General features: G+C 59.1%; 2 protein-coding genes and 2 long non-coding RNA genes across 8 annotated transcripts; 2 read left to right on the top strand and 2 right to left on the bottom strand.

Moving 5' to 3' along the window:
• Nucleotides 1-277: 277 nt before the first annotated feature.
• On the bottom strand, nt 278-9,130 carry ECI1 (enoyl-CoA delta isomerase 1). Of its 2 annotated transcripts, XM_042921146.1 has the most exons (7): nt 9,032-9,130; nt 8,672-8,785; nt 6,379-6,506; nt 3,362-3,508; nt 2,414-2,535; nt 2,148-2,326; nt 278-786 (listed from the first exon to the last, which is right to left on the bottom strand). In XM_042921146.1, exons 1-7 carry the CDS (start codon nt 9,081-9,083, stop codon nt 620-622), a joined length of 909 nt encoding a protein of 302 aa, XP_042777080.1. In that variant the 5' UTR covers nt 9,084-9,130; the 3' UTR covers nt 278-619. The 2 variants fall into 2 exon arrangements, with proteins under 2 accessions (XP_042777080.1, XP_042777081.1); XM_042921147.1 differs by lacking the exons at nt 8,672-8,785; nt 9,032-9,130 and adding an exon at nt 8,156-8,264.
• Nucleotides 9,123-10,360, top strand: LOC122209371. Its single transcript, XR_006197570.1, has 2 exons — nt 9,123-9,351; nt 10,022-10,360. It is a non-coding gene; the product is annotated as an uncharacterized LOC122209371 (long non-coding RNA).
• RNPS1 (RNA binding protein with serine rich domain 1) lies at nt 10,206-19,572 on the bottom strand. Of its 4 annotated transcripts, none has more exons than XM_042921142.1 (8): nt 19,487-19,572; nt 16,198-16,385; nt 15,805-15,960; nt 14,973-15,164; nt 14,540-14,642; nt 14,115-14,268; nt 11,607-11,748; nt 10,206-11,111 (listed from the first exon to the last, which is right to left on the bottom strand). In XM_042921142.1, exons 2-8 carry the CDS (start codon nt 16,266-16,268, stop codon nt 11,012-11,014), a joined length of 918 nt encoding a protein of 305 aa, XP_042777076.1. In that variant the 5' UTR covers nt 16,269-16,385; nt 19,487-19,572; the 3' UTR covers nt 10,206-11,011. The 4 variants fall into 4 exon arrangements, with proteins under 4 accessions (XP_042777076.1, XP_042777078.1, XP_042777077.1 ...); XM_042921144.1 differs by lacking the exon at nt 19,487-19,572 and adding an exon at nt 19,391-19,465; XM_042921143.1 differs by lacking the exon at nt 19,487-19,572 and adding an exon at nt 19,095-19,240.
• Nucleotides 19,573-19,836: 264 nt separating this feature from the next.
• On the top strand, nt 19,837-24,466 carry LOC122210140. Its single transcript, XR_006197936.1, has 2 exons — nt 19,837-20,637; nt 21,891-24,466. It is a non-coding gene; the product is annotated as an uncharacterized LOC122210140 (long non-coding RNA).
• The last annotated feature ends 327 nt before the right edge of the window (nt 24,467-24,793 follow it).

Raw genomic sequence — 24,793 nt, 5'->3', positions numbered from 1 at the left:
AACTGGCCTGAACCGTGTGGAGGACATACGTTTGCTTCAAGAGCCCGCGTGACTTTTTCTCAGGTCACCTTCCTAAAGTAAGGCCGGGGCTCTTGTGGCACAGACGGGCTCACCCCTCCCTGCTTCGCAAGCACCCTGTCTCTGAACCTTTGTGCCCCCTCCATCTAAACAGGCAGACGGGGTGGCCAGAGTGCTTTCCTCTGGGGGTCCCGTGCGGCTCACCGGCCCACACCGGGCTGGTCACGTGCCCCTAGCAGTCAGGCGGCCGGGCAGCCAGTGACGGGACAACGTGAGGACTTTATTCACACTTGTGCTCGGGGAAAGGGGACATTCAGCAGCGATGTCGCTGAATCCTGCACTGCCCCTCCTGCCAGTTCACGATTCCCCAACGGAGATGCCGCCCCCCGATCCCACCCTGCCCACTTGCCAGGCGGAAAAGGCGCTCTTGGGGGGCAGTGGCCTTGGGACACCGGCTACCGGGAACAGAGCTTCTAAGACCAGCGAGACCAAGAGCTGAAAGTACCTTGAAATCGGAAAATACCTTGCTTAAAACCCCTTGGAAGCAGAGGGCCCCCAGAAGGGCACATGTGGGGCAAGCCCCACGTGCGCGGCCCGGACCCTAGCCTTTCTTCTGTCTGAGCTTGTCTAAGTACACGCGCAGGGACTTTTGGATAGAGTCCCTGGAGATGAACTGGAGGAAGTACTGGATGTCCGCGTCGCGCTGTTTGACCAGGCGGTCGGCTGTGGCCTTGCGCATCAGATTCTTGGTCAGCTGTCGAGCATGGTCTACAGAAAGGGGTCCGTGTGTGAGAACCCACCCCAAGACGGTCGTATCGTTCCCAACCTTTCCGAGAGACTTCCAACGGAAGCTCTGCCGGGACACTGAGAAAATACGACTAAGCAAAGAAAAAAATGAAAATCACCTGTTCCCCACTGCCTACCCATTTCCTTTAAAAACATCCAGGGTGCCTTGCCTTTTACCCTGTTATTCTCACTCAACTATACTATGGGGGATAGTTTCCCTCCACTACAGGTTCTCTTACGATGTAAATAACAGCGGCACAGCATGTAGCCGTGTGTCTGTGTCAGGGGTCAGCAAACCTGGCCCCCGTGGCCCGTGAGCTAAGAATTGTTTCTCCTTTTTTTTTTTTTTAAAGTAGGCTTCACACCCATGGCAGAGCCCAACGTGGGGCTTGAACGCGCGACCCCGAGCTTGAGACCCCGAGCTGAGATCAAGAGTCAGACGCTTAACCTACTGAGCCACCAAGGTGCCCCGGTTTTTACATTTTTATATAATTGGAAAAAAAGAACTGAAAAAAAGACATTTTTGGGACACGTGAAGATCATATGAAATTTAGGTATCAGGGGCACCCGTTCTACCGAGCACGGACGGGGGGGGGGGGGGGGCTCTGGCGGCCTCCGTGCTCCAACGCCACAGTGTGGCAGACACTGACCCACCAGGCTGAAGGTCCACCTGGCCCTTTAGACACGGTCCGCTGACCTCCGGGCTCCGTCACAGCTGACGTCACCAGCCCTATTTCTATAAACGGACACGCAGGCTGTTTCTACTTGTGCAGTGGCTTGAACAGTGGACCCCCCAAAAGATCCATACAAGTCCACAGCGCAGCTCTAGAATCTGTGCGTGTGGCCTTATTTGGAAAGGGGTTTCTGTGGAGGTAGATGGAATGAGGTCATCGTGCGTTTAGGGTGGGCCCTAAATGCCACAATCGTCCTAACAGGGGAAAGGAAGGGGGGTGTGCAATCGGAGGCCACGTGAAGGGGAAAGGGGAAAGCGGAGCCGGGCGCGACGCATCTACAAGCCAAGGAATGTCTGGAGCCCCCAGTGGCAGGAAGGAGCCTCCCCTAGGGCCTCTGGAGAGAGCACCGCCCTGCCCAAACACTGATCTTGGTCTCCTGGTCTGCTGACTTCGAGAACACATTTTGTTGTTTTAAGCACCTCCCCCCACCTCGGGGTAATCTGTTATAGTGACCTCAGGACACTAAGTCCGCTCTTATAAATGGCACGTCCGCGACCCGCACAGAGCACCTTGGCGCGAAGGCTCTGGTCTCACCAGAGCACCCGGCCGTGGCGGGGGGAGGCTCGCCCGTCGGTGCGCACACCTGCAGCCCCTCCCTGGGCCCCTCACCTGGAACGGCCAGCCACTGGGCCATCGCCGACAGTGCCGCGCTGTGCACTTGGTCCTCGGGCACCACCTGGTCTACCATGCCCACCCGCAGGGCCTCCGCGGGCGCGAAGAGCAGCCCCAGCTGCAGGGCGCGCTCTGCCACGCGGTGGCCGACGGTGTTCACCAGGGTGTCTTTAAACCTGGAACACAATTCGCTTGCTGGAGGCTCCCAGGCAGACGGGCTCGCCCAGGGCCGAGCGGAGTGCGGGCCCAGCCCCCGGCCTTACCAGGAGGGGGCGACGATGCCCAGCAGAGTCTCGTTCAGCCCCATGGTGTACTTGGGGTTGTCCGCCAGGACGCGGTAGTCACAGGTGAGGCTGATCAGGCAGCCTCCCGCAGGGCTGACTCCCTGCGGGGGAAGACGCGCGGTCTGGCTCTGGTGCTGCGGGGGAGCGTCCTGACTGCGCTCCGGAGAGCCAGGTCCCACGGTGGGTGCGCGCCCCCGGGGTGCTGCACCCACACCGGCTCGGGCTTGCCCGTCAGCCCCGTCGCCTCGCAGGGCCACCAGCTCTCGGGGGCCAAATATCTCCCTCCTGTCTGGGTGGCAAGCCGTCTTTCTTTTCACGGCTTCGGTCCGGATGCTAAAATGCCAAACCAGCATCCGGCCAGAGCGGTCACAACCCGTCACGGCCCACGGGACCCATCGCCATCCCCAGCCGGATGTCCTGGGAACCCCAAACTCACACCGCCCTCATCTCACGCACCGCACTGCCTTGAACAGACGGCAAGCTGCTGTCGGCTGTCACGCGCCTCGTGGGTCGTCCTGACTCTCGCCACCCTCCCGTCCCCTGGCTCGGACCCTTCTGGCACCTCACCTGGGGTGTCCCGTCTTCAGGCACACCGGTTCCTGAGCGTGAACAGCCCCTACCTTCTCGAGGGCAGACCGGAACGATGTTTCCTGATGTGAATCTGATCCCCTCCTCACGCCCCTCTCCCTATACAGCTCTCTTGCCGGGCCGCGTCGACCACGTGCCCTGGTCCCTGCCCCCGCCCCGCGAAGTACCCCGCCACCAGGTCACGCCTGTCTGCAATGGAGGCTCCCCTGTGCACATCCGAGGGTCTCCCCCGACTGTTCCCTTCCCAGCCTTCCCAAGGACAGGACCTCTTCATGCCCCCCCACGCGCTGGGCTGGCCCTGGCGAGCCAGCGAGGCCACTCAGGAGCGGGGACACTCACGTTGATGGCAGCAATCAGCACCAGGTTGGACAGGTAGAGCCGCAGCCACAGCTCCTGCACGGCCCTCCAGTACTCGGCATAGTGCGCCTGGCTCTTCCCGCACATCTCCGTCAGGTCCAGGCCAGCCGAGAAGATCCCGGGGCAGTCCTACCGGAGTGAAGGAGCCAGGGGCCCCGTCACCGTCCATCTCCTGGCAGCAACCCGTCCCCGGGGCCCGGGAGCCCACAGGCGCTCAAGACGCAGTGGGGGCGAGGTCATGTTCAAGGTGGCAGGATCAGGCCCCCGGGAGCCGAAGCTGGGACCTACCCTGGACTTAGCTCCTCCTACTTTCCAGTTTCAAATGGGAAAAGGCAAAACAGGCAGGCAGGGTCGGGTGCTCCCCCAGGAACATAAACAGCGGGCTCTGGGCACGGCTGCGTGTGCGGTCCTGGGCAGGGGAACTCAGAGGCCCGGAGGGGGCACACGTTCTGATTTACCCTCGAGGTCAAGAACGCTGCAGACGCCAGCGCAGGCCGGGAGGTGCTGCCGTCAGAAGCGAGCCAGGACGGGAAGGGACAGCAATGAGCTGAGGAGCCAGAACTCTGCCCTGCCTGGGCGGTCACGCATGACACAGAAGCCTGGCCTAGAAGGCCGTGGGTCCCATGTGGACGCCCCAGGTCCCAACACAGCCGCCACAGAGCGGGGGAAGCAGACACAGGGGACCGCCAGCACGGCGCTGCTTTCCAGCAAACACTGCCGGCCCAGAGGCGGGGCGGGGTTGCTCCGTGGCCACCACGCGGGGCCGTCGTGTGGTCACAACGTTTCTAAGTGAACGAGATGTTCCCGTGGTTGGAGCGTGTCCGGGGCTGGCGTGACCTGTTACCGACACGTGAAGTACGGGACGGTCACAGGCGACGTCTCCGCGTCCTCACATTAAGCGACAGGACCAAGCTCGTGTGCAGGGCGCAGAGTGCGATTCCCCGTGGACCTGTGCACGCAGACGCTTGGAGGCCGACCTGTCGTCTCCCTAGGCCGCGTGCCAGCGCAACCTGGCTGTCACAGGCGCCCCGGGGACGGGGTGGCGGTGGGGGCAGGGCTGCCCCTGCTCTGAGCGCGTGCCTCCTTCCCTAACCAACGCCGAACGCGGGCACCCCTCCCCGCCCTCCAAATACCCCACGCAGCTCATCTGCACGTGGCGGGGAAGAGCGCGCCCACGGTCCGGACGCTCGAGGAAAGCTTGTGGCTGCGGGAGAGACACCACGATCGTGCTGACGGGGGCTCGCCCCGCCAGACGGACCGGACGGGCTGTGATCTGGGACTCGGCAGCACGTCTGCAGCGGGCCGAACCGTGTCTGCCTTTACCCCCAGTGCCCACGAGTGTGACTGTCTTCAAAACAGGGTGTTTGCAGATGTGACCAACGTGAGACCACGTGAGAGCAGGGGTCCTTCTAAGGGGAGGGAAACGTGGACACAGAGACCCGGGGTGGAGGAGGCGGGGCACAGGGGTGCCAGGACCCGGCAGCAGCTGCAAGAAGTGGAGAGGGACGCTCCAGGAGAGCGGAGAAAAATGCGCTGCTGTTGTCGTGAGCCGTCTGCGGCCTCTATCGTGTGTCCCCACAAGAGCAGCGTCACGTCGCTCCGTCATCTGCTGAGGGCCCACTGGGCAGGCCTTGTGCTGCAGACACAGTAGGCACCCAGCCGAAGACACACGGAGACACATTTGTAAGATGACACAGTCCCGGGGACAACGTGGGCTTTGGAGGGACACACGCCGGCTCCCCATCCCCCGGGGGCTGTGCCGCTTTGAGGCCGGGGCGGGGGGGGGGGGGGGCGGTGCAAGGAGCCCCGCTTTGTTGCCGAGGGACAGAAGTCATGGGTCTTCCCAGCTCTCGTTTCCCGGCATGATCAATCACGCTGTGAAACTTCTTGAAGGGAATATTTTCAGAAATTTTCCCGAGCAAAACACTCCCAGGAAACTGCAACACGTCCAGACAAGTCAGCCTCAACTGTCACAGTGACCCGTGCCCACGAGCGCCAGCCCTGCCCCTGGAGCGCCACCCTCTTCCCCGGGGGGCCACTCCACGAGACCCCCCTGGTGTGTGCATCAGACCCACCCCGAGAGCTCAGAGCTGGGACAACACCAGGTCACACCCAGGACAGGCCGAGGGTTTAAGGAAAGCAGGCGCGTGCCCAGTGGACGTGCCAAGCCTTGCCCGGAAGAGACCGTGACCCTCTGCCTTTAACAATGGTGCGACAAGACGTCCTCACTGGTCTCTGTAGAACGGTGGCCCTTCTACTGGGAGGCACTCATGCGGAGGCTCCCCCCAACTCGAAAGGCGACTCCAGGACTCTTCCTGACACGACGAAGGGCTTGTTACATCAGGCCGCGCTCCCATCTACTTCCTCTCCTGGCAAAGTAGGTGGGGCTGCCGGAGCCGGCGTGGCCCCCGATCCTGTCGGTCTAGGGGGTCTACCCGGCCCAGGCCGAGGACCGCCCCCTCCCCGGCCTCACCGGTGACACCCCTCCCACAGATGTCATTAAACAGCAGCATCTGTCGGCTCTCGGACGCAACACCAAGGTTCCCTAGAGAATTCGGAAGGGAAAATCTGCCCTCTGAGAACGTGACTCTAAGGCCCACGCGAAGAGGAACGGGGGAGCGTGGCCACCAGGGAACACGCCTAGTGGCTCCACTGCCAACAGGATATCCCGGTGGACTACCCGTCACCAATCAGCGCGGGCTCCAGGCCACCCCTGCAGACAATTCACTGCCCTCCCCTGAGTTCTGGCCCGACTGCGGGGCACTGAGGCTCTCCCCACAGTCCGGCCTGGGGCAGAGGTCGCAGTGCTCTGGGGGGAGCCATCTGCCCACAGCATGCCAGGACCACCGGGGGCGCCCCTGGACCAGGCCCAGGACTAGGGTCCCCGGTGGCACCGGCATCCGGGTCTACCTGGTCATTCTACAGCACGTGACGTGTGGACGTGACCTCGCAGCAGGTTCCTGCCGTGATCAGAACTCGGGGAATCAACGAGCACCCACCGAAGTCAGGATGACGCCTCGGAAGGTCTTGTCGTTTTCCAGTTTCTCCAGGCTGATGACAAACTCCGTCAGCACCTCCAGGCTGAGGCTGTTCACCGGGGGGTTCTTCAACTTTATCACGGCGACCCCTAGTTTGAAAACGAAGAGGAGAAAGCTCACACCCAGGACTGGAAAAGCACACCCAACCATCCCGCACCCTCAACCTGGCCATGGGAAGCGACAGCTTTCATTTTTAACTTTTGGTTATTAAAATTGGTTAAGTTTGGGGCGCCTGGGTGGCTCAGTCGGTTAAGCGTCCGACTTCAGCTCAGGTCATGATCTCACCGCCTGTGAGTTCGAGCCCCGCGTTGGGCTCTGTGCTGACTGCTCAGAGCCTGGAGCCTGCTTCCGATTCAGTCTCTCCCTCTCACTCTGCCCCTCCCCTGCTTCTGCTCTCTCTCTCAAAAATAAACGTTAAAAAAAAAAAAATAAATGAAAGTGGGCAGTCCAGGTCTATAGGGACATGCACAGTGTCCCAATGCTACCACGATCTAATTGCCGGGCATTTCTATCCCACACAGGACCCTGCGCCCACGAGCAGTTCCCGCTCCTCCCCGGCCCCTGGCCACTGAGTGTCTACTTTCTGCCTCTACGGACCCGTCCACTCTGGACATTTCGTGTGCATGGAAGCACACAACCTTTTATGTGTGGCTCCTTTCACTGAGCACCGCGTTCTCCAGGCCGGCCCGTGCCGCTGGGTCAGCGTCCCACCCCTTTCTGAGGCCCAGTGTCTCCCTGCACACGTGTGGACCGCACTGTCTCTGTTCGCGTGCTGGCGGACACTGGGTCCCTTCCGCCTTGAGGCTCCTGTGACTACTGCGGCCGTGAACGTTCACGAGCAAATATCTGTCTGTTCCTCTTGTTCCCCCAGATGCCAGTCCTCTGTCCCCAGGGGAGTAGGAGATGGCCTTACTCTCCTGAGGAGTGAGCAGACCGGATATTAAGGAGGAACTGCACTGGGGGTTCTGGTTCTTGCTAAACACGTTGGCGGCCTGACGTTCTTAAATTCTCCACGATCCGCTTGTGCGTGCTGCCAGCAGCGGGGGAGGTGGGGGGGGGGGGGCAGACCAGCACTTGGGACAGGGCAGCCACCAGCCTGGGCCAGCTGAGGCCATCTGTTCCGGCTACCTGGCCCAAGGACAGACCCCAAGGGCTTTCGAAGGGCCACCGTTCATTTAGGCTACATTTCCCTGGTCAGGACCTTAGAAATTTCCAGATGGTCAACATAAACAGTCCTCTAGGAGGGAGAACCAAGTCCTGAAGACAAACGGGCTGTTTTGAGACCTCTGGCTTCTGAGGGAGAGGTTACTTACTAACCGGCTACAGGAACGTACAGGGACATGGAAGAAGCGATCAAAATTCCCAGAAGCAAGCTCCCCGAACTTGGTTCAGAGGGAAGTTTTTGAGGCTGACTGGATTTTTACAGAGCCCGGTCCAGCAGAATCAAGGACACTCAGGGGAGAGGATAAAGGTTTCCATGAGTTGACGCGGAGGACTTGGGGCGAATCCGGGTCGCGGGGTGAGCAACCATGTCCCTGACGCAGGGTGGGTGGGCGCGGGGGAGGTGGGCTGAGGCCGCAGCCCCCCAACCACAGCAGCCCCCCCAGCTCCTCTTGTAGGCCTGAGCACAGCGTGTCCCCAAAACCTGGAAGTAGGCCCAGCCCTGGCTGCAAGTCTTCTCAGGACCCAGGTCGGGAACATTCTCAGGTAGAGAAAACTCAACGGTGTTTTTTTCTACCTTTTCTGTCCCTTTTGGAGCGTTTTCCCAGAGGCTCTGATGGGGGTGGGAGGTGGCTCCTGGGTTTAATTAGTAAATCATCTGCTAGGTCCTGTGCCATGCCAGAATATAAAAAAAAAAAAAAAAAAAAAAAAAATTACTCTAAAATACTTCCATTATTTTCAATTTCCAACTGAAGAGTTTAGATAGAGGGGCATACCCCTCAAACTTTACAAACCAAAACACTTTTATCTTCATAATGAACTGGGGAAAAGCACGTGGGCTGATGACCTTTAAGCTTTGAACGCAACAGAAACGGGTCTTCCTACAGGGCTTGATCTCCAATGGCCTTCAGGCGTCCCCAGGAGCCGCGGTCAGGAAGACCAGCGGCGGGCGAGGAGGGAGCGGGAGTGGGACGGCGAGGCACCCCTGCTTCGAGTCCTCCAGGCCCCGGGACGGGCCGAGCCAGGGAAAGCCCAGCCCGCGGGGCCCGGCGTAGGCGCCCTCGCCCGAACGTGCGGCCGCAGGAGCGCTTACCTTTCGCCGGGTCCGTCTCCACCAGCAGCCGAGGGCTCCCGAAACACCGCACACCGTCCCCGCCGCCGGCGGCCGGCCCCGTCCGCCCGGGAACCGCGTCCGGAAGCCGGGACCCTGCGAACGACAGCGCGAGGCCCGTTAGCCCCGGGCCCCAGTCGGCTCCCCGGCTCCCTCCAGCTCCCTGAGGTCCCCGGCACCTCCCTGCCCCCAATCCCGCCCCCCGCCCCCAAACCTCCCGCTCCCCCCGGCCCCTCCCAGCTCCCTCGGGTCCGGGGCCCCTGTCTCCTCCGGCCCCCGTCCCGGCTCCCCGGGCCCCTGCTGCCCCGCACCCCACAACTCCAGCCCCCCGGAGTCACGCACACGGGCGGAGCAGGTTGCGAGCCAGGACGCGCGCTCCGGCCATCAGCGCCATCTTGACCAGGCCAAGTTGGGGTCCGGCCGCCCCGCCCCACTTGGCGTGTCGGGTGTCGAGGGCGGGGCACTGCCGAGACGGTGGTTAGCAGGAGAGTTGGGGGAGGGCCGCAGTGACGCTAGGTGGCGGCGGCGGGAGGGCTGGCGTGGGCCCCTGTCTGGGACGAACTCTCCTCACAAACCCGGAGGCCACCGCGCTCGCCTCCACCCACGTCTGAACCCCTGGGAGGCTGGCACGCTTCCCACGCTGCCCACCATCCAAAGCTAAGGTCAGGGCAGCGACAGCTGCGGATGGGGGGTGGGGTGACTGCACGACTCAGGGAGCGTGTGAGTCCTGGAGTCGGTCGGTCGTGAGCTTGAGGCCATAAGGGCCTTTGCGGGTAGCAGCCCCGGCCATCCCAGCAGGCGGATTACAGCAGGGTCATTTCTCAAAACCGCCCCCCTGCAGAGCCCGAGGACTAAAAAGGGTGCCACGGGGAGGGGGGGGGGGGAGGTGGAGGCGGTGCTGGTGGGCAGAAACAGGTGCCCTCACACTGTTGACAGGACCGCGGTGCCACTGCCTCCTTGACAGCAAAGGGAGCACCTGATTTTATTTGCTCTGTCCTGCATTCGGAAACACCGAAAGGGTCCCCGCTCAACACTGGTGTCCCCTGCCGGGTAGGAAGCCACTGTGCTGCCCGGCAGGACGTGGTCTCGCTGACATCCCATTTGAATACGGATACAGGAAGGGCCAAGTTCAGGGCTGGGTGACTGAAACCTCAATTTTTTAGTTTCTAAGTCTTCGTTGTAACACAACCGCCTTTTGAGGTGGAAAACCGTTTTTTCATTATTTCGTGGCTGACTAACATAGCAGCAGCCAAGGAGATCGGTTTCTGGTCAGGCAAAATGCCAAGCTCCTGGGAATATAAAGGTGATAAGAGCATCTCTCTCTCTGTGCAGGTCAACCCGCAGGATCTGCCCAACGCCCTGGCGTGCTGACCGGCTGTTCTGCTCAGACTCTGGAAGTGCGCCTGCGGAAATGAACCAAGATGCGGTCGTGTGTTTTCAGTGCCTGAAGTTTTTAGCTTCAGAAGTGAAGCTGTTTCTGGGGTCACAGACAGGAAGGGGGCAGCGAAGCCAGTACTCAGTCTGCAGTCTAATCCCGTTTATTCAACACAATCCCTTCACTCTACACAACAAAGTACAAACACAACAGCGCCTAAAATGCTACAAGTTACAAAACTCAAAACAACAAATTTATAGTACTGACTGTACAATAAAAGCCAAAAAAGCAATGTACACGTTGCCACGGTAACCTGCGAGACCACAGTGAATGACAGGTACGAGGGGGGGGGGTCCTCGATGGCCCCGTGGAGCTGGCTCTCAACTTGTTCACCAAGTGCAGAGAGAAAGGGAGCCGCGGGATGTGGTGTGTGTGCATGAGTACGTGTAAAAACAACCATTTCCGATGATGAACACAGGGTGTCTGACTGTAGATATCGGAGGAGGACCGGAGCAGGGGGAGCAGGGCCAGGCCAGCAGGATCAGCAGCCGCACGGAAAGCGGGCCCCTTCCTGAGGGACCCCGCAGACCGGCAAGCTCGGGCACGACCAGGCCGCTGGCCCGGCCCCCACCCCCGGGCTGGGGCCGCACTGCCACCCGGAGCCCTGCGTTGTCCCTGCTGGCTCTGCCACTGAATGGACTCTGAGGAACTGCGAACGTGGGAGCTTTCTAGCCAGAGACCTGGCGGCGTCTTTACAGGCACAACCCCAAGCCACTAACGCTCCTGCAGCTGGAACTCTGCCTTCAGAGGAAACGCCTCAATCGCTGCCTTCGAAGCCTGCCCTGAGTGAGGAATTTCTCTCCTACCAATCCTCCTGCCGCTACACAAGTGACCGAACTGAAGTGGACGGGACAGAAGTTCCAGGGTGCAGAGCCCCGGTGGCCTGCTTATCGGGAGGAGTTGGAGCTGGAGCGGCTCCTGTGGCGGCGGCGGCCGGGCGAGCGGGACCGCCGGCGCACCGGGGACCTGCGTCTCGGGGAGCGCGACCTGCGGGGAGAGGAAAGACCAAGTCAGACGCCGAGGCTGGCACCACAGACACAGCTCCGCTCCGCGTCTCCGGCCGCAGGGCGAAGCTGGCTTCTGGAAGGAACGTTCCGTGGAGTGGCGCACGTCAACGCTCTAAGCCAGGATGGCTCCCTGACGGCACCGCCTGGGAGCCCTTCCTTCCTGAGGGCCGTGCACGGGGCGGCTCGACACCACCAGCACGGGAGGGCCGTGCTCTGGCCTCTGCCCAGGGACAGCCCCTCCCTCACCTGACTCAAACTCCTCTCCTGAGCCTTCCTGTCCTGTTAGCTAGGAAGGGGACAGGACCCAGACTCCAGAACGGTGGTGCCACCCGCAGCGCTGCCCCCATAGGGCCGTCCCATCCCAGCCCACAGGCTGAGCAGGGTTCCAAGGTCAGCACCATCACGCTGTGTGTGTAAATGAAATAAACCCACACAGGCCTCAAGCAGTCCTCTGGGAGACTCCAAACAGACCTACCTTCTTCTCATCCGTGGGGGCGACCGACGCCACATGGGAGGTGGAGGCAGCATTCTCCTGGGAGGGCTGAATCTCCTGGGCGGTGGCCTCGGCCATGGGGCCAGCACAGCGGTGGCGGTGATCTCCTGGCCATCGATTTGTCCTGTTGAAAAAAAGATCAAGTCACAGAATATCACACCCAGTCACTACTGTGGGTGGTCTGGCCAGGAAACGTGCATACGGCGTGGAAGCGAAGAGGGAACTCGGTCTCGAGGCACCAAGACCCCTCATGCACAGCAGCCACCAAGGGAAGTGCATCCAAGTGGACACTATGGGGAAGGGCTGTGCCCTGACCTGAGCCACAAGGTGGGCCTAGCACTAAGCTGCCTCCTCTAGAAGGTTGGGAGGGACAGGCAAGAGGAGGGGCAGCACTGTGGGGGCTCTGAGGGAAGCAGATGGGGTGAAATGTAAGAGATCCAGAAGGACTGCCCTCGAAGACGTGTGGCCTCTTAGCCAGGGGGCCTGGCCCCCTCTCCCGATACCCGCCGTGGAGATACTTTCCTCAGAGGGCTCCTCCCAGGGGACCAGAAGGTGGCCTCTGGGTGCTGGGTCCCGACGAGGGCAGTGTCCACTGTAGATGGGCCACCAGGTCACTACAACGTGGCGGTGGATGGGGTGGGAGAGATGATCGGCACCCGTGTTTCTAGATGAGCTATGACTGCATCGTGGCTCGGGAAGAAGGAAGTACTACTGGGGCAGGGGAGCAAAACCAAACCAAGGTTCAGCTGTCAAGTCAGTCTTCAGAGTGTGGAAAAAGTGCCTTGGGGAGGGGACTCTGAGTGCAGCCACGTATGTGAATGTAGCCGATGAAAACAGTGAAGGGAGGCGGCTCAGGATGGAGGCCAAGGAGCCTTCAGGGCCTCAGAAAAAGCAAGCAAAGGAGACCAAGGCGCAGACCCAGGAACCTCAGGGGAGCACGCACCCTGGCCCAGTCCAGGGACCACTCAGGGGACCGAGCACAGCCCTCGTGTGCCCTCTCTCATCTTCTCAGCTCCTACCCTCAAGGCGACAGCAGAGATGGCAAGGAGGTGGCTCAGGCATCTAGACCTGTGTTCAGAATGCACTCACGAGACTTAAGTAAACAGAGCCTAAGGCACCCCCTGCCTCCGCATGGCCCATTGCTAAGGCCAGCCCCAATCAGGAACGTCAAGGACACCGATCATACAGCAATGAAGACAACTCTCTCTTCTGGGCAGCTGCCAGGAAAGGCCAAACTCTTCCACATTCCTCCTGGAGCCAGCACGGAGTTGCTCCACTCGATGGGGCGCAGTACAGTATGTGGACACACACACAGATCCTACCAGAATCTTAAAAAACGTGGGCTACGACTATGCACACCCTGGACGTGGCCGAGTGTCCTGAATTCTTAGCAAGTGCTCCAGCTCTCAAAGACGCATGTTTGACAGTCTCTAAAATGAAGGTGTGGTTAAGATCAAGAGGTGGTGGGCACAGTTCATGACGAACTCCTAAAAAACTTCAAAGGGAACGACTGGTTATGTTTTAGGATTTATTTTGAGAGACAGAGGGGGCAGAGCGAGCAAGAGAGAGCGAGAGCGAGCGAGCGAGCGAGAAACCCAAGCAGGCTCCTCACTGTCAGCACAGAGCCCGACACAGGGCTCTGTCCCACGAACCGTGAGGTCACGACCTGAGCCAAAATGAAGAACCGGACGCTCAACCGAATGAGTCACTCGCGCGCCCCGCAAAGGGATTTCAGTAGACTGAAGAGAGCTAGCTTAGCATTAAGGGAAAGTTCCTAGCGTCCAAGCTCCATCAGGGCTCCAGGGAAACTGGCCATCACACCATTACACTATTTTTCCAGCGGGTAACGGGCTTCCGAGGACTCCAAGGTTCTGGGGTGTTCAGACTCTTCCCTGCGTGGCCAGATACCCCATGCACAGTGCTGTGGACGGAGCCGGCTCTCGGCCCCAGCTGCGTGGATTACAAGAGCAGCGAGTGGGGCGGAGACCGATTCCACGCTCCTCAAAGACACAGACGTGAAGACAAGACGGAAACCGGCCATCCAAAACTATTCACAAGTGCTCAGCCGCCGTCAAAACCATTCTGCTCAACACAAAACAGCTATAAATGTCACAAATAGTTAAGATACAAGCTTGAGAGAGATGGGTGAAACGTATGAATTCAGCAAAGTAAACCTAAAAATGCTGAATGTCAGCACAACAGAAGAGGACTCTCAGAGAGGACTAGAGAAAACACTGCCATACAAAAGCCAGATGCTGGATTATTCACATTCATAATATTGTATAAAATAAACCCCTTCGTTCCTTAAGTTCTCACAGATTGGAAAACTCTAAAGATGTTAACGTGTTCATTTTTGCTGAAATTTTCCCAAGAATGCTATCTCATAAACTTGTTTTTGGCGAACACACCCCCACTGGTCAAGGATGGAGTCGGGCGAGAGCTGCAGGGAGCAGAGAGGGGGCCCAGAGGGGCGCAGGCAGGGTCACCCACCTCCGTCCATGTGCTTCAGAGCCTTCTCAGCCTCGTCCGGATTCTCGAACTCCACGTACGCGTAGCCTTTAGACAGGTGGGGGTGCATCCTTTCCACAGGCATGTCAATCATTTTAATTTTCCCGTAGGTGGAGAATATCTCCATGATGTGGTCCTAGAGGAAAGAAGGGTCACTCTGATGTGCACCCACCAATCACCCGTGTGGGAGCTGAGAAGTCACCCCGTGCCGACGACAGGCTAGGCACCCGGGGCGCCTCTCTCACACGGAACGACTCGGATAAAGGACTCCGTGCTCCCGCCAGCGTCCTCACAGCCTGTGTTCTCGGTTACCTCCAGCAAAGGCCAGCCTCTCCGGTTTTCCACTTAAAACATCTGCAGAAGAGACGTGCCCCCTCTGCCCACTGGACGGAGGGGAGATCCCTCACCTTGGTCACGTTCCTAGTGAGCCTCCCGATGTGCACTTTGGTGGGTTTAGGGGAAGGACTCCGCCTTTTCCTTTCCTTTTCATCTCTTTTGGGCGGTTTGGATCTGATTGAAAAAACACAACAACAGAAACAATTTCTGTCAAGTCAAAACAATTTTTGAAGTGGGGCTGCTAACTGCTACTGTTGAGTTTTTTTATAAGGCAGCTTCCCCTACCAGTTCGTGTATATTCCTGTTATCTCTGCCTCAGAAATCCGACTAAGTAAGACACACAGACTCCTCTACAGGCTGCTTTTATAACAGCTCCCGTCACTTTATAGCCCCCAGTTTGCAAACTAAGTTCCCAGATGACTGACAGGTTTTGGGGCAACCCCCCCCACCAAGACCCCCCCCCCAACCCCCCGCCGTGGGAAGCGGTGCCGGAAGGGAGCTTACTTGGAGCGGGAGCGCCTCCTGTTGTCGTGCCTGCGTCGAGAAGGACTCGGCGAGCCGGACGAGCTGCTGGAGCTGGAGCTGCGGGAGGTGCTGGAGCTTCCCGAGCGGCTGGATGCGGAAGAAGAGCTCGAGCCGCTGCTCGAGCCAGTGCTGGTGCTGGAGCCCGAGCTGGAGGTCGAGCTGGACCGGGACCTGACCAGGGAGACAGAAGTGTCACAAGCAGCAGCGGAGGGGAGCCTTTCTTCCCAGCGGACACAGACGAGCCTGTACGTGCTCATGCTCCCGAGAGGCCACCGCTGTCCTCATTATTTTCCAACCTCCATGTCGTCCCCCCACCCCGGGGGGTGGGGTGGGGGGGTGGGGACGATATCTACCCCAGCCTTCTCCAGCCAAAGCCCCTGGCAGGGACAGAAAACAGCATTCAAACTGCGCAGGGGCGGGAAAGGAAGGAGGCGCTTCCTAGCCACACAGAAGCCTTGACTGCTGGGAGGTACAGAAAGAGCCTGCGGGTCAGAACACCAATCCATCCTGGAAGGTGGCTACCGAGGGGCTCGGGCTGGCGCTCAAGAGAAGAAATGCAAGCTTTAGGCTCGGGCGATCCAATCACAACTAAAGAAAAACGCACCTGAGAGAAAAATCTACCCCCAGATGTCTCATTCTTTAACACCATCCTCCATAGGGAACCGGAGCAAACCCCAAAGCACTGTGCTACAGTTAAGGCCTTCATTGACAATCTCACAATCTTGTGTGAATAATTCGGACTACAGAGCAGTGGGCAGGCTCAGCGGACAGAAAGGGGCGTGGCTCTCAGGGCCCCGCCCCGCGGCCCCACCTGGTGCTGCTGCTGCCGCTGGAAGCGCTGCGCCTCTTCCGCGTTTTCTCCCTGCCCCGGTCCTTCTCACTAGACTCCTTGGTGGCCCCTTTATCTTTAGAACGATCCTTGGACTTCTCATCAGAGCGGTCTTTGCGTTTGGTAGGAGAGGGAGCCCTGGATGGTGAGGAAGAGTGTGAGATCACGAGCCCCTCTGACCAAACCCTGAAACAACACTACCCAGGAGGGGATCCAAAGGGCTACAGAGACCCCAGGTGATCACAGAACAAAACGATCTGTGGCTTAGGACACTTCACTGTAGAATGTGAGACATTTCCAATCTTCCCCTTTCTGAGGGTCCCTAGTAACGAGCACCCCCAAAGTAGCACTAGAAAAATCTGACAGAAGGATTACCTAGTGCTGGACTTTTTATTATTTTCTTTGACTCCTAGCAAGCTCTTCTTTTTCACTCCTGATAAATCCATTCTCCCCTTCTGAGGTGTTCAAAGCAGCAATGGCGGCCTCACTTATCTGAACTCTCACTTCTAACTCGAGTCTGAGAAACGATCCCTAATCGATTGCAATTTACGCCAAAGTGCAGCCTAATAACAAGATAAAAGGATTTACAGAGTGAACGTATTGGCAAGGCAACAAATTCGCTTTGCAGTCAAAAGGCGAGCACACGAGAAGATGGCAAGGAACACAGTGAGCAGCGAGCGTCCACAAAGCCAGGAACACACAGGGACCTCTTCCATTTCCTTGGGGAGGGTCCCACCCCCACAGGTAGACCCTCACCTCAGTTTGTGGTCTTTTCCTTAAGGAAAGGGTGGTGGCGCCCGTCACTGTTATTTTACAGGAGGTACAATACCCATTTTGCACTCATAGGTTTGATGAGCCCTCTACCGCCCCCCCCCCCCCCCCCCCCAGTACCACAGCACCACATTTGCATGCAGAACAGAAAAAAACCCCAAGAGTGGCTCTCCTGAAAGGGTTACTGGTGTGGTCAGATCTCTTGTTTAACTGCTGTAATTTCCTCGTAGGATACTTTGGATCTAGGCTACGACTGGAAGCAAAAACCATTTCAAAAGCGACAGGTAGCATCAAAACATTTAATACCCAAATGCAAACAAATAAAATGTTCCCCTATGAACATTTAAAAAGCAGTCATTGCATGGTGCGCCTGGGGGCGGAGGGTTCAGTCAGTTAAGCCTCCAACTCTTGATTTCGGCTCAGGTCATGATCTCAGTTTGAGATTGAGCCTGCATCAGACTCCTCACTGACAGCGGAGGACCTGCTTGGGATTCTCTGTCTCTCTCTACCCCTCCCCTGCTCTCTCTCAAAATAAATAAACTTAAGAAAAAAACCCAAAAAACAGTCATTGCAAATGCAACTTTAGTTAATGATAGGCAGATAGAAGTGTTACACCAGAGGCTACAATGTACTTCAAAATATAATAAAAATATTGACGCATAAAAAGCAAATGTGGTAGAAACGGGACTTGTACGATCTAGGTGGTGGTTATGAGGGTAGTCACTGCGATTCTTTTAACTTTATGCTTACATTTTTTCCCCAAAATCACATGCGTGGGGGGGGGGTGGGGGGCACTAGAACTGGATGGCACTGCTCATAAAGGTTTAACAAAGTGTCTGGACTGCAGCACGTGCTCAAAAAATGGTCATTAGTACCGTTAGTGAGTATCACTTAGAACAAACTTCAATATTTGCAGTGAGGTTTTCTACAATTTGCTTGAGTTGCAAGCAAAGGTCTCAGGTACTGGTCTCCACTACTCCTAGTTCCTCTTCCTCAAGTAACCTGGACACAGCAGCCAACTGGGATCCTGTTTCACGTTGTGTAGGGGTGCCCAAGATCCTGAATAAATTCTGTGACTCCAGAGTGAAGGCCAGCTTCGGACGATCAGATTAGAGCAGAAGCAAGCAGAACGCCACCTTTGCTGCTCTTTCCCAAGCTGATAACGTCATTTAAGATGTTCTGCCTTAAAACAGCAAGGTGCTATGGGCACTGAGCAAGCAACCCTGGAGAAGCTTCAGGGGCCTCCGACAAGCGGGAAGTGTAATTCACTAGTTAAGCGTCCAGAGTCAGTGTATCTGTTTAATTCAGAGCTTTGCTGTGTGACCTTGGGTAAGTCATTTAACCGTTCTGAGCCTCAATTTCTCAAAAGCATTATCGTGATAATTACAGTTCCCACACCTCCACAGTCACCAAGATCATTAACCAAATTTATTACTCATGAAAGAAACTTGGCACCTAGTTAAGGCTCAATCAATGTTAGCTTTCCTTAGAAGAAAGGGAAGTTTTCCCATGTTTGGAGTTTTCCCCATGTGAACTCTGGTCTCCCAAAGTCACACATAATCTCTTGAATGCTCAACAGGGGTCCCTGAACCACCCGGTCAGGATCACCAAGTGCAGTACTGTCCAACAGAAACAGAGTGTGAGCTAAAATCCTAAATCTTCTAGCAGCCACATTAGGTAAGTTAACAGATGAAATTGACTTTCAGTAATACAGTGGACACGCTATACCCCAAATGCTATCTTTTCAACATACAATCAGTATAAAAACTCATTAGTGAAATATCTGCACCCCCACCCCCCACTAAGCCTTTAAACCCTTCAATTTGGCCTAGGTGTATTTCAAGTGCTCCGCAGGCACACGTGACCGCAGACTCCCGCCCCCCCCCCCCCCCCCGCCCCGCCCCGTGTGCTCGGTGACAACAAGCACCACCGGAATTCTTAAACTCTACACGAATTAAGAACCACAGGGTGAGCGAACACTTTGCTGGGCGTGGCCGAGTGCTACAAAGCAAAGATTGAGGCTCTCTGTTCACACAAGTTCAGGTAACAGCACAGGACCTTGGTTACCTCCCCCATCCTCCGGAAAGGTGCGCGTCCAACAGCCAGAGAGAGAGAGAACAATTAGTTAAACCTCGAGCAGATGGCGTTTCGGCTCAACTCTTCAGAGCACCTTCCCCGTTTAAAAGCACATTTTAGGCACAATTCATGCGAAATAAAAGAAAAAGCCACGACTTCCCTTCGTGGACTTGAACCTTCCCGTGACCTCCCTTGTGGGGGGTAACCCGTCCAACGGAGCTGCATGACATCAGGGGCCGTATCTCCAAGGACTCGCGCGGAAAACGGCACCCGGGAGCCTGGTAAACGGCCGTGGAGTCATGTCTGAATTAATGGCCTCGAAGGGAGGCTCAGCCGGTCTCCCAGGGCACCCCACCAAAGCCACTCCGCACCCACTGGCACGGGCCCCACGCGCGACCTCGCCGCCCCCGTCCGCGTTCACTCACAACTCCCCAGTCCAGGCGCCGGGCCGCGAGCGCTTCCAGGGCAGGGCCTGGCGTTGCGGGCCTGGGTCTCCAACCCGGCGAGAGAGCCCCGAAGGCGGAAGCCACGCTCCCGGCTGCTCCGAGTCCCGCGGGCCTAGCAGGGCCCGCCGCAGAGGGGGACGATCTGAGGCGCCCTTCCGCCCGCCGCGGCCCCGACCACTTCCGGGCCGCGGCCTCGGCGCCTCCCACTCCACCCGCCCCGGGCCACACTCTTTCTTCTTAGACCCGGTGCCGCGCCGCCAGGCTGCCGTCCCTACCGAGAGGCCGAGGAGCGGGCCGGCTCCACCACGCGCCCCGCCGAGCTTTGCGGGCGGTCCCCGGAGCTCGGATGGGGTCGGATTCCCCCAACTTACATCTTCCCGCCGCCGCAACCTCCTCCCGCTATCCTCAGCCGCTAAGGCCGGCGCCGCTCTGGCGTCAGGGTTAGGGAGCGGGAAGGCGCCGCTGTCGGGCGCGCAGCGATGACGTAGAGGGCCCTAGCCAATGGGCGCGAGCGAGGGGAATGTTAAAGGGCCACGGCCGTTTTTGGCGAGCCGCGTCGGCGACTCTTGCTCTAGCTCCCTTTCTGAGGAGGTGTCTGGGACTGCCAGGGGCTGGCGGCACGCCTCAGGGGGCCGGCCGATTGTGGGACCGCGGTCGGCAGGGCCGCGCCGTTGCGGCAGCCCCCGGGGCGGCGCGGAGGGGGTTAACGCAGTGGCGGCCTTGCCCCAGCCGTCGCGCGTGCGCACTGGGCAGGCGGCGGGTCTGGCGGTAGCCCGGGCGCGCCACCCTTGACCCCCGTGCTTCGCACGCTGTGCGGCCGGCGGCTGGACCGAGGGCGGTGCGGGCGCTCTGGCTTCTGGCTGCGGGCCGTGGGGGGTCCCGCGGGGCTCAGGCGGCTCAGGGGCCTGAGTGGGTGCGGGGCTGGGTTCGTGCGGTTAAAAACCACGTAAGGTGGGCGGAGTGACCGTGCGGACGCCGCTGCTGCGCGGACGGAGCTCGGCCGGGTTCCGAGACTAGACGGGGGACAGTGCGACCGTCACGAACGGGGAGCGAACATCAGGGTAGAAGACAGGATGCGGAGGGGGAAGCGCCTCCGAGGAGGTGACACTGCGGCTGAGACCCGATGGGGAGGGGGCGCCCGGCAGAGGGAATAGCCGCGCTACGGCGTTGCAAGAAGGGAGGGGAGGCCAGTGTGGCGGCTCGCAGGCCAGGCTACGAAGGTGGAGTTCAGCGGTGGTGGGGCGACGTGGAGGATGTGCAACATCCGGCGCCGAGGCTTCTTCACCCTGGCCGGTGAACTGCGCAGGCAGGGAGGCAGTCAGCCTTCTGGCAAAGCAGTGGCCCGGGCCCAGGCAGGAGGCTGGGAGAATAAAACCCGGCGCCAAAGAGGCTAGCGCTTTCGGGTTTTGTTCCCCACGGGGCCGCCAGCGTTCCCCCACCCGTGTCCGGCAAGCGGTTGTTACTGCATGACCCTTGGTGGGAGCAAGGAAGGTGCACCCCGCCCCAGACGTTGTCCGGACAGGTAGGTGCATCAAGGAAGAGAAGGGAACAGATCGAAATCGGATCTTTCTGGAGAAAGGAACCACTGTGATTTGGAGACGGACTAACCGCTAGGACAAGGACAGGGGAGTCCAGGTTGCAGCTTGGTGACCAGACGGTTGGTGCTGCAGACGCTGTCTGCACGTCATTGTTCTCTGCGCTCTGTGGTTTTCCCAGCCTGTGGATGGTGGTGCCTTTCCCTGTCCAGCCAATCTGGCCCCATCCGGAGGTTGTCAGCTGTGCCCCAACACCTTCACCCCGGGCTGGGGGGTGTCTCAGAGTCACGGACAAAAGGGAGCCCGGAAGGAGCAGCCCCCTCCTGTGTCCCTTCTGCTAAGGCACCAACACATTCCTAGGGGGGATGTGTTGGCAGGCAGGCAGTCAGTCCGGTGCAGGGGCCTCCCTTTGGATTTAGATTTGCCCTGGCGTGGTCGGGGTGCATTTAGAGCATTGAATTCTCTACTGTCATTGTCACGTCTGCCATGGCCACACACGGAGGAGTGAGTGGAACAGAGGGCAGCCCTGGCTCTGCCCTGCAGCCGTCAAGGGGCCCAGAGGGTCAGCACTGGAGACAGGGTGGCCGTGGCAGCATGTCGGAGCCCCACACATCCTGGGCCCACCATCAGTGCATGCCCAGGGCCGCACCGGCACCCTAGGTGGGGAAGGAGTGGGCCAGCGACCCCACCTTGGCAAGGGTGGGAACAATCCAGCCGGGCAGCCAACCCCCGCTACTTTTTAAAAAATGAGCGGAATGCTATAGTTTGGCATGCATATAAATTTTAACACGTTTTATGTTAAATCTAAAAGCATGATTTATTCATACACATGAATTTAATCAAGTTTGTTTCTAAATATTGCTGATTTTTGTTACCAAGTGTGTTATCAGCTGTTGAGCTTTAAAATTTGAGCATCTTTTGCCGTTTTGAAGATGAACAGAATGTGTTCAGAAGAAACATAAGGAAATAAATCTGGAGGCCGCCTGCCCCCTGGCCTTCCAGGAGTTCTGGCTTCACCCTTCTTACACCCCTGTGCCAACTTACTGAGGCCCTGGGGGCTCAGGGCTGGGACGCTACGTCCTTCGGGGACCTCGGGAGGCCTTTGGCCCGGGTTTGGTGGAGGGGGGTGGGGCGGGGCTCCTGGAGACTGCATTGGGCAGCCAGCCCCAGGCCTGGAGCACTATACCACAGGCATCTTTCAGGCTTTGCCAGTGTCCTGAGCCCCTCCCTTCCCTTCCAGGGTCGGGGGCCACCTGCTGGCATGTGGCGCTGCTCTCCATTTGGAAACGTACCCTTGTCAAGACAGAATATTCCCTCTGCCTTCGTTTTCTGTGGGCCTCTGCAGTGCTTGCCCTTGGAGGCTGGTGACCGGGGACACGGAGAGGGTTTAGTGGTAGTCTGGATGGTGCTGGAGGTCACAGTGCGCCATCCGGGAGCCTCAAGTAGGCATTGCATCCCCGAGAAAGGACTCCTACCTACCGCTGAGAGTCCCTGCACCAAGGGCAGGGGTGGCCCGGCCAGGTAGAACAGAAGAGTTTGGGTGGAGTCAGGGAGGCGGTGATGGCTCGGTGGCCTTGAGGGAGGCATTAGAAGAGGAGGCCTAGTCTCACTGTGGAGGTGAGAGCCTGCAGCCCCTGCAGGAGCCCAGGAAGAGGCACTGGCTGGTCCTTCTCGGTGGCCAGGCTGGGCCTTAAAGGGTCAGACAGCCAGCGAGGGTCTGGAGTTGTGGGGAGCCTCTCTGGCTGCAGGCTTGTGCCTCTAAGGTGTGGGTTGTCGGGTCCTGAGACCTCTCCCATCTCCCTGCCAGCAGGTGACTCTGGACTCTCCTGGGGTGGCTGAGCAGTGAGCTGGGGGCTTGTGCTGGTTTTCATGCCCAAAGCCCCATGTTCATTTCTGCCCCAGGGAGGTCAAGGATAGTGTGCCTGAGCCGGGGCGGTCACAGCTGGGCGCGGAGCAGTGGAGCTCGTACGCTGCATCGTTGGCGGACCTGTGGGCCGTGTCGCAGTGTCGACTGGGGCCAAGATGGCTTGGCCCTGCTCCTAGGACCTACGTTGTGCCATCCACAGCCAGCCGACTTGGGACTTCTCCAACCCTGCAGGCGTCTGATGTCAGCATCTGTGTGGTGTAGGCCGGGCCCCAGGAGCGGGGCCTGGGCAGCCCTGTGTGTTGAGGAAGGAAGGCAGGGCCCCCGCTCCCCGGGCCCGACCCCGTAGCTTCAGCTCCTCGAGCCTGTTTGAGGACAACACCACGTGGGCCTATTAGGTGGGGATGGGACTCCAGGGCCCAGCACCCCGCTTCCTGGTGCTCTCCTGGGTGGGCTGCCGGGGTCGAGACCTCTGCCTTGTCGTGCCTTCTCAGGCAGCCTCTCAACCTACCTGCCCTGAGCCCCCTCGTGCAGGGACCCCAGGGGCTTTGCTGTCCTTTGGGAAAGGGAGATAGGCTTCAGGGAACCTCCCAGGGTTTGGAGGTGGACCTGAGCTGGGGTTCAAGGAAGGCACCTCGTGTCTGCAGAGTGGGATATCACACGTGGCCCGCTTGCCTCAGCTGAGGGGTGGAGTGAGCAGCCTAATCCTGACTTTGGTTTTGGGGCCACCTCTTTGCTGCAGGAGCCCCTCTGGGTCCAGATAGAGCCCAAGCTGTCTGCCCAGGAATGTCCCTTGGTGTGCAGGTAAGGGCCACAGGGTCTGGGTGAGCACAGGTGGCCCTCCCTTCTCACTGACCAGTCTGTGTGGGGGCGGGGGGGGGGGTGGTCTCAGAGGACCTGGCTGGCCTACACCATCGGCGTCGTGCTGGTTCCCAGAAGCGAGCCGAACAGCAGCTGGCATGGGGTGTCCTGTAGATGCCATCGCCAAATCTGTTGCCCTGGCTGGTGGTCTAGCCCCGGGCTGGCCTCTCGGAAACCTCCCCCCTCACCTTCAGGTTCTGGCACTGTGGGTGTCCGGGCTGACTGCTCTGGGGCACCGGGACGTTGCTGTCTCTGTGGTCAAGGGACTGACTGACTTCAGCCCGGGCTCACGTGGGTCCAGGCTGGACCGGACGGGCTGGCTCCTCTCCCACCTGCGATGTGTGGTCATCCCCAGGCAGCCTGCAGCCGCCCTTGGACCAGCCTTCCGGCCTTCCTTCCAGCTGCTGGCCTTGGCTCACTCCTTCTTCTGCCCTGGTCCTGTCAGCTGCTTTGTGAGACAGGGCTGAAGGTCCCTGAGACTGGGGTGACCTTGGCTCCTCCTGGAGTCCTGGATTGAAGATCTGGATTGGCGTTTGCCCAGCAAAAAAACCTGTCCAGTTTGTTTTTCTGTGTCCCTGTGACCATAGGGTCAGGGACACCATGGGGGGCAGGGGCTGGGCCCTAGGGTAGGGTCATTTCTGCTAGCCTGTGGGTCTTCCTAAGTGAGGTGGGGTCTCGCCAGCTCAAGTGGACCACGAAGGCACACTTGTGGACCCCTTGAGGATGCGAACCTGCACACTGCAGTCGTGGTGGAGACTGGGATCGTGTCCTGGGACCTGGCTCTTATCTGGGGTACCCAGCTAAATAAAGGATCCTGTGTCTCGGCTCCCTCTCCCTGGAGCAGCCATGTGCCTGCATTCTGTGCAACAACGTGGACGCAGAAGCACATAACATCCGGGAGCTGTGTCCTCCTCCCGTCCCCCTGCTGCTTCTGTCTGGAGCCTCAGACAGAGCTTGAGGGAGGCCTGCACCTGGACAGAGCAGGCAGATGGAGGCTGGCTTCCCGAGGCCTTGTCGGCGACAACACCCAGACCACTGTCTCGGGACTTTGTACTTGACCGAGAAATAAACGCCTGTCTGGTTTCAAAGCTGCTGGGACTGGGCCTTCTGATGTGCACAGCAAGCCGGCTGCAGTCTCCATTCCGCAGGAGTGGTTTCTGGGGCCTGGGGGTGGGGTCCCCTCGCCCTGTGACCTGCTGCCTGGCATTCTTTCCCCACAGGGAAAGCAGTGGATGGGGCTCGGCCTAAGCCCTGCCCCCAGCAGCGTCTGCCCAACCCTCCCTGTGGAGCAGCCCCCTCCAGCCTCTGAGTGCAGGTGTCCTGCCGAGGGGCAGTTCACCGTCTGTGTTTCGGTCGAGCCACACCATCGGATGGGGCGGGATCTTACACAGGCTTGGTCTCGGCCCTCACGTCGGTGT

Source organism: Panthera leo, chromosome E3, assembly GCF_018350215.1.
Source record: "Panthera leo isolate Ple1 chromosome E3, P.leo_Ple1_pat1.1, whole genome shotgun sequence".
Taxonomy (NCBI): domain Eukaryota; kingdom Metazoa; phylum Chordata; class Mammalia; order Carnivora; family Felidae; genus Panthera; species Panthera leo.
The sequence above is the reverse complement of the archived record's forward strand: the minus strand, read 5'-3'. Positions and strand labels throughout refer to the sequence as shown.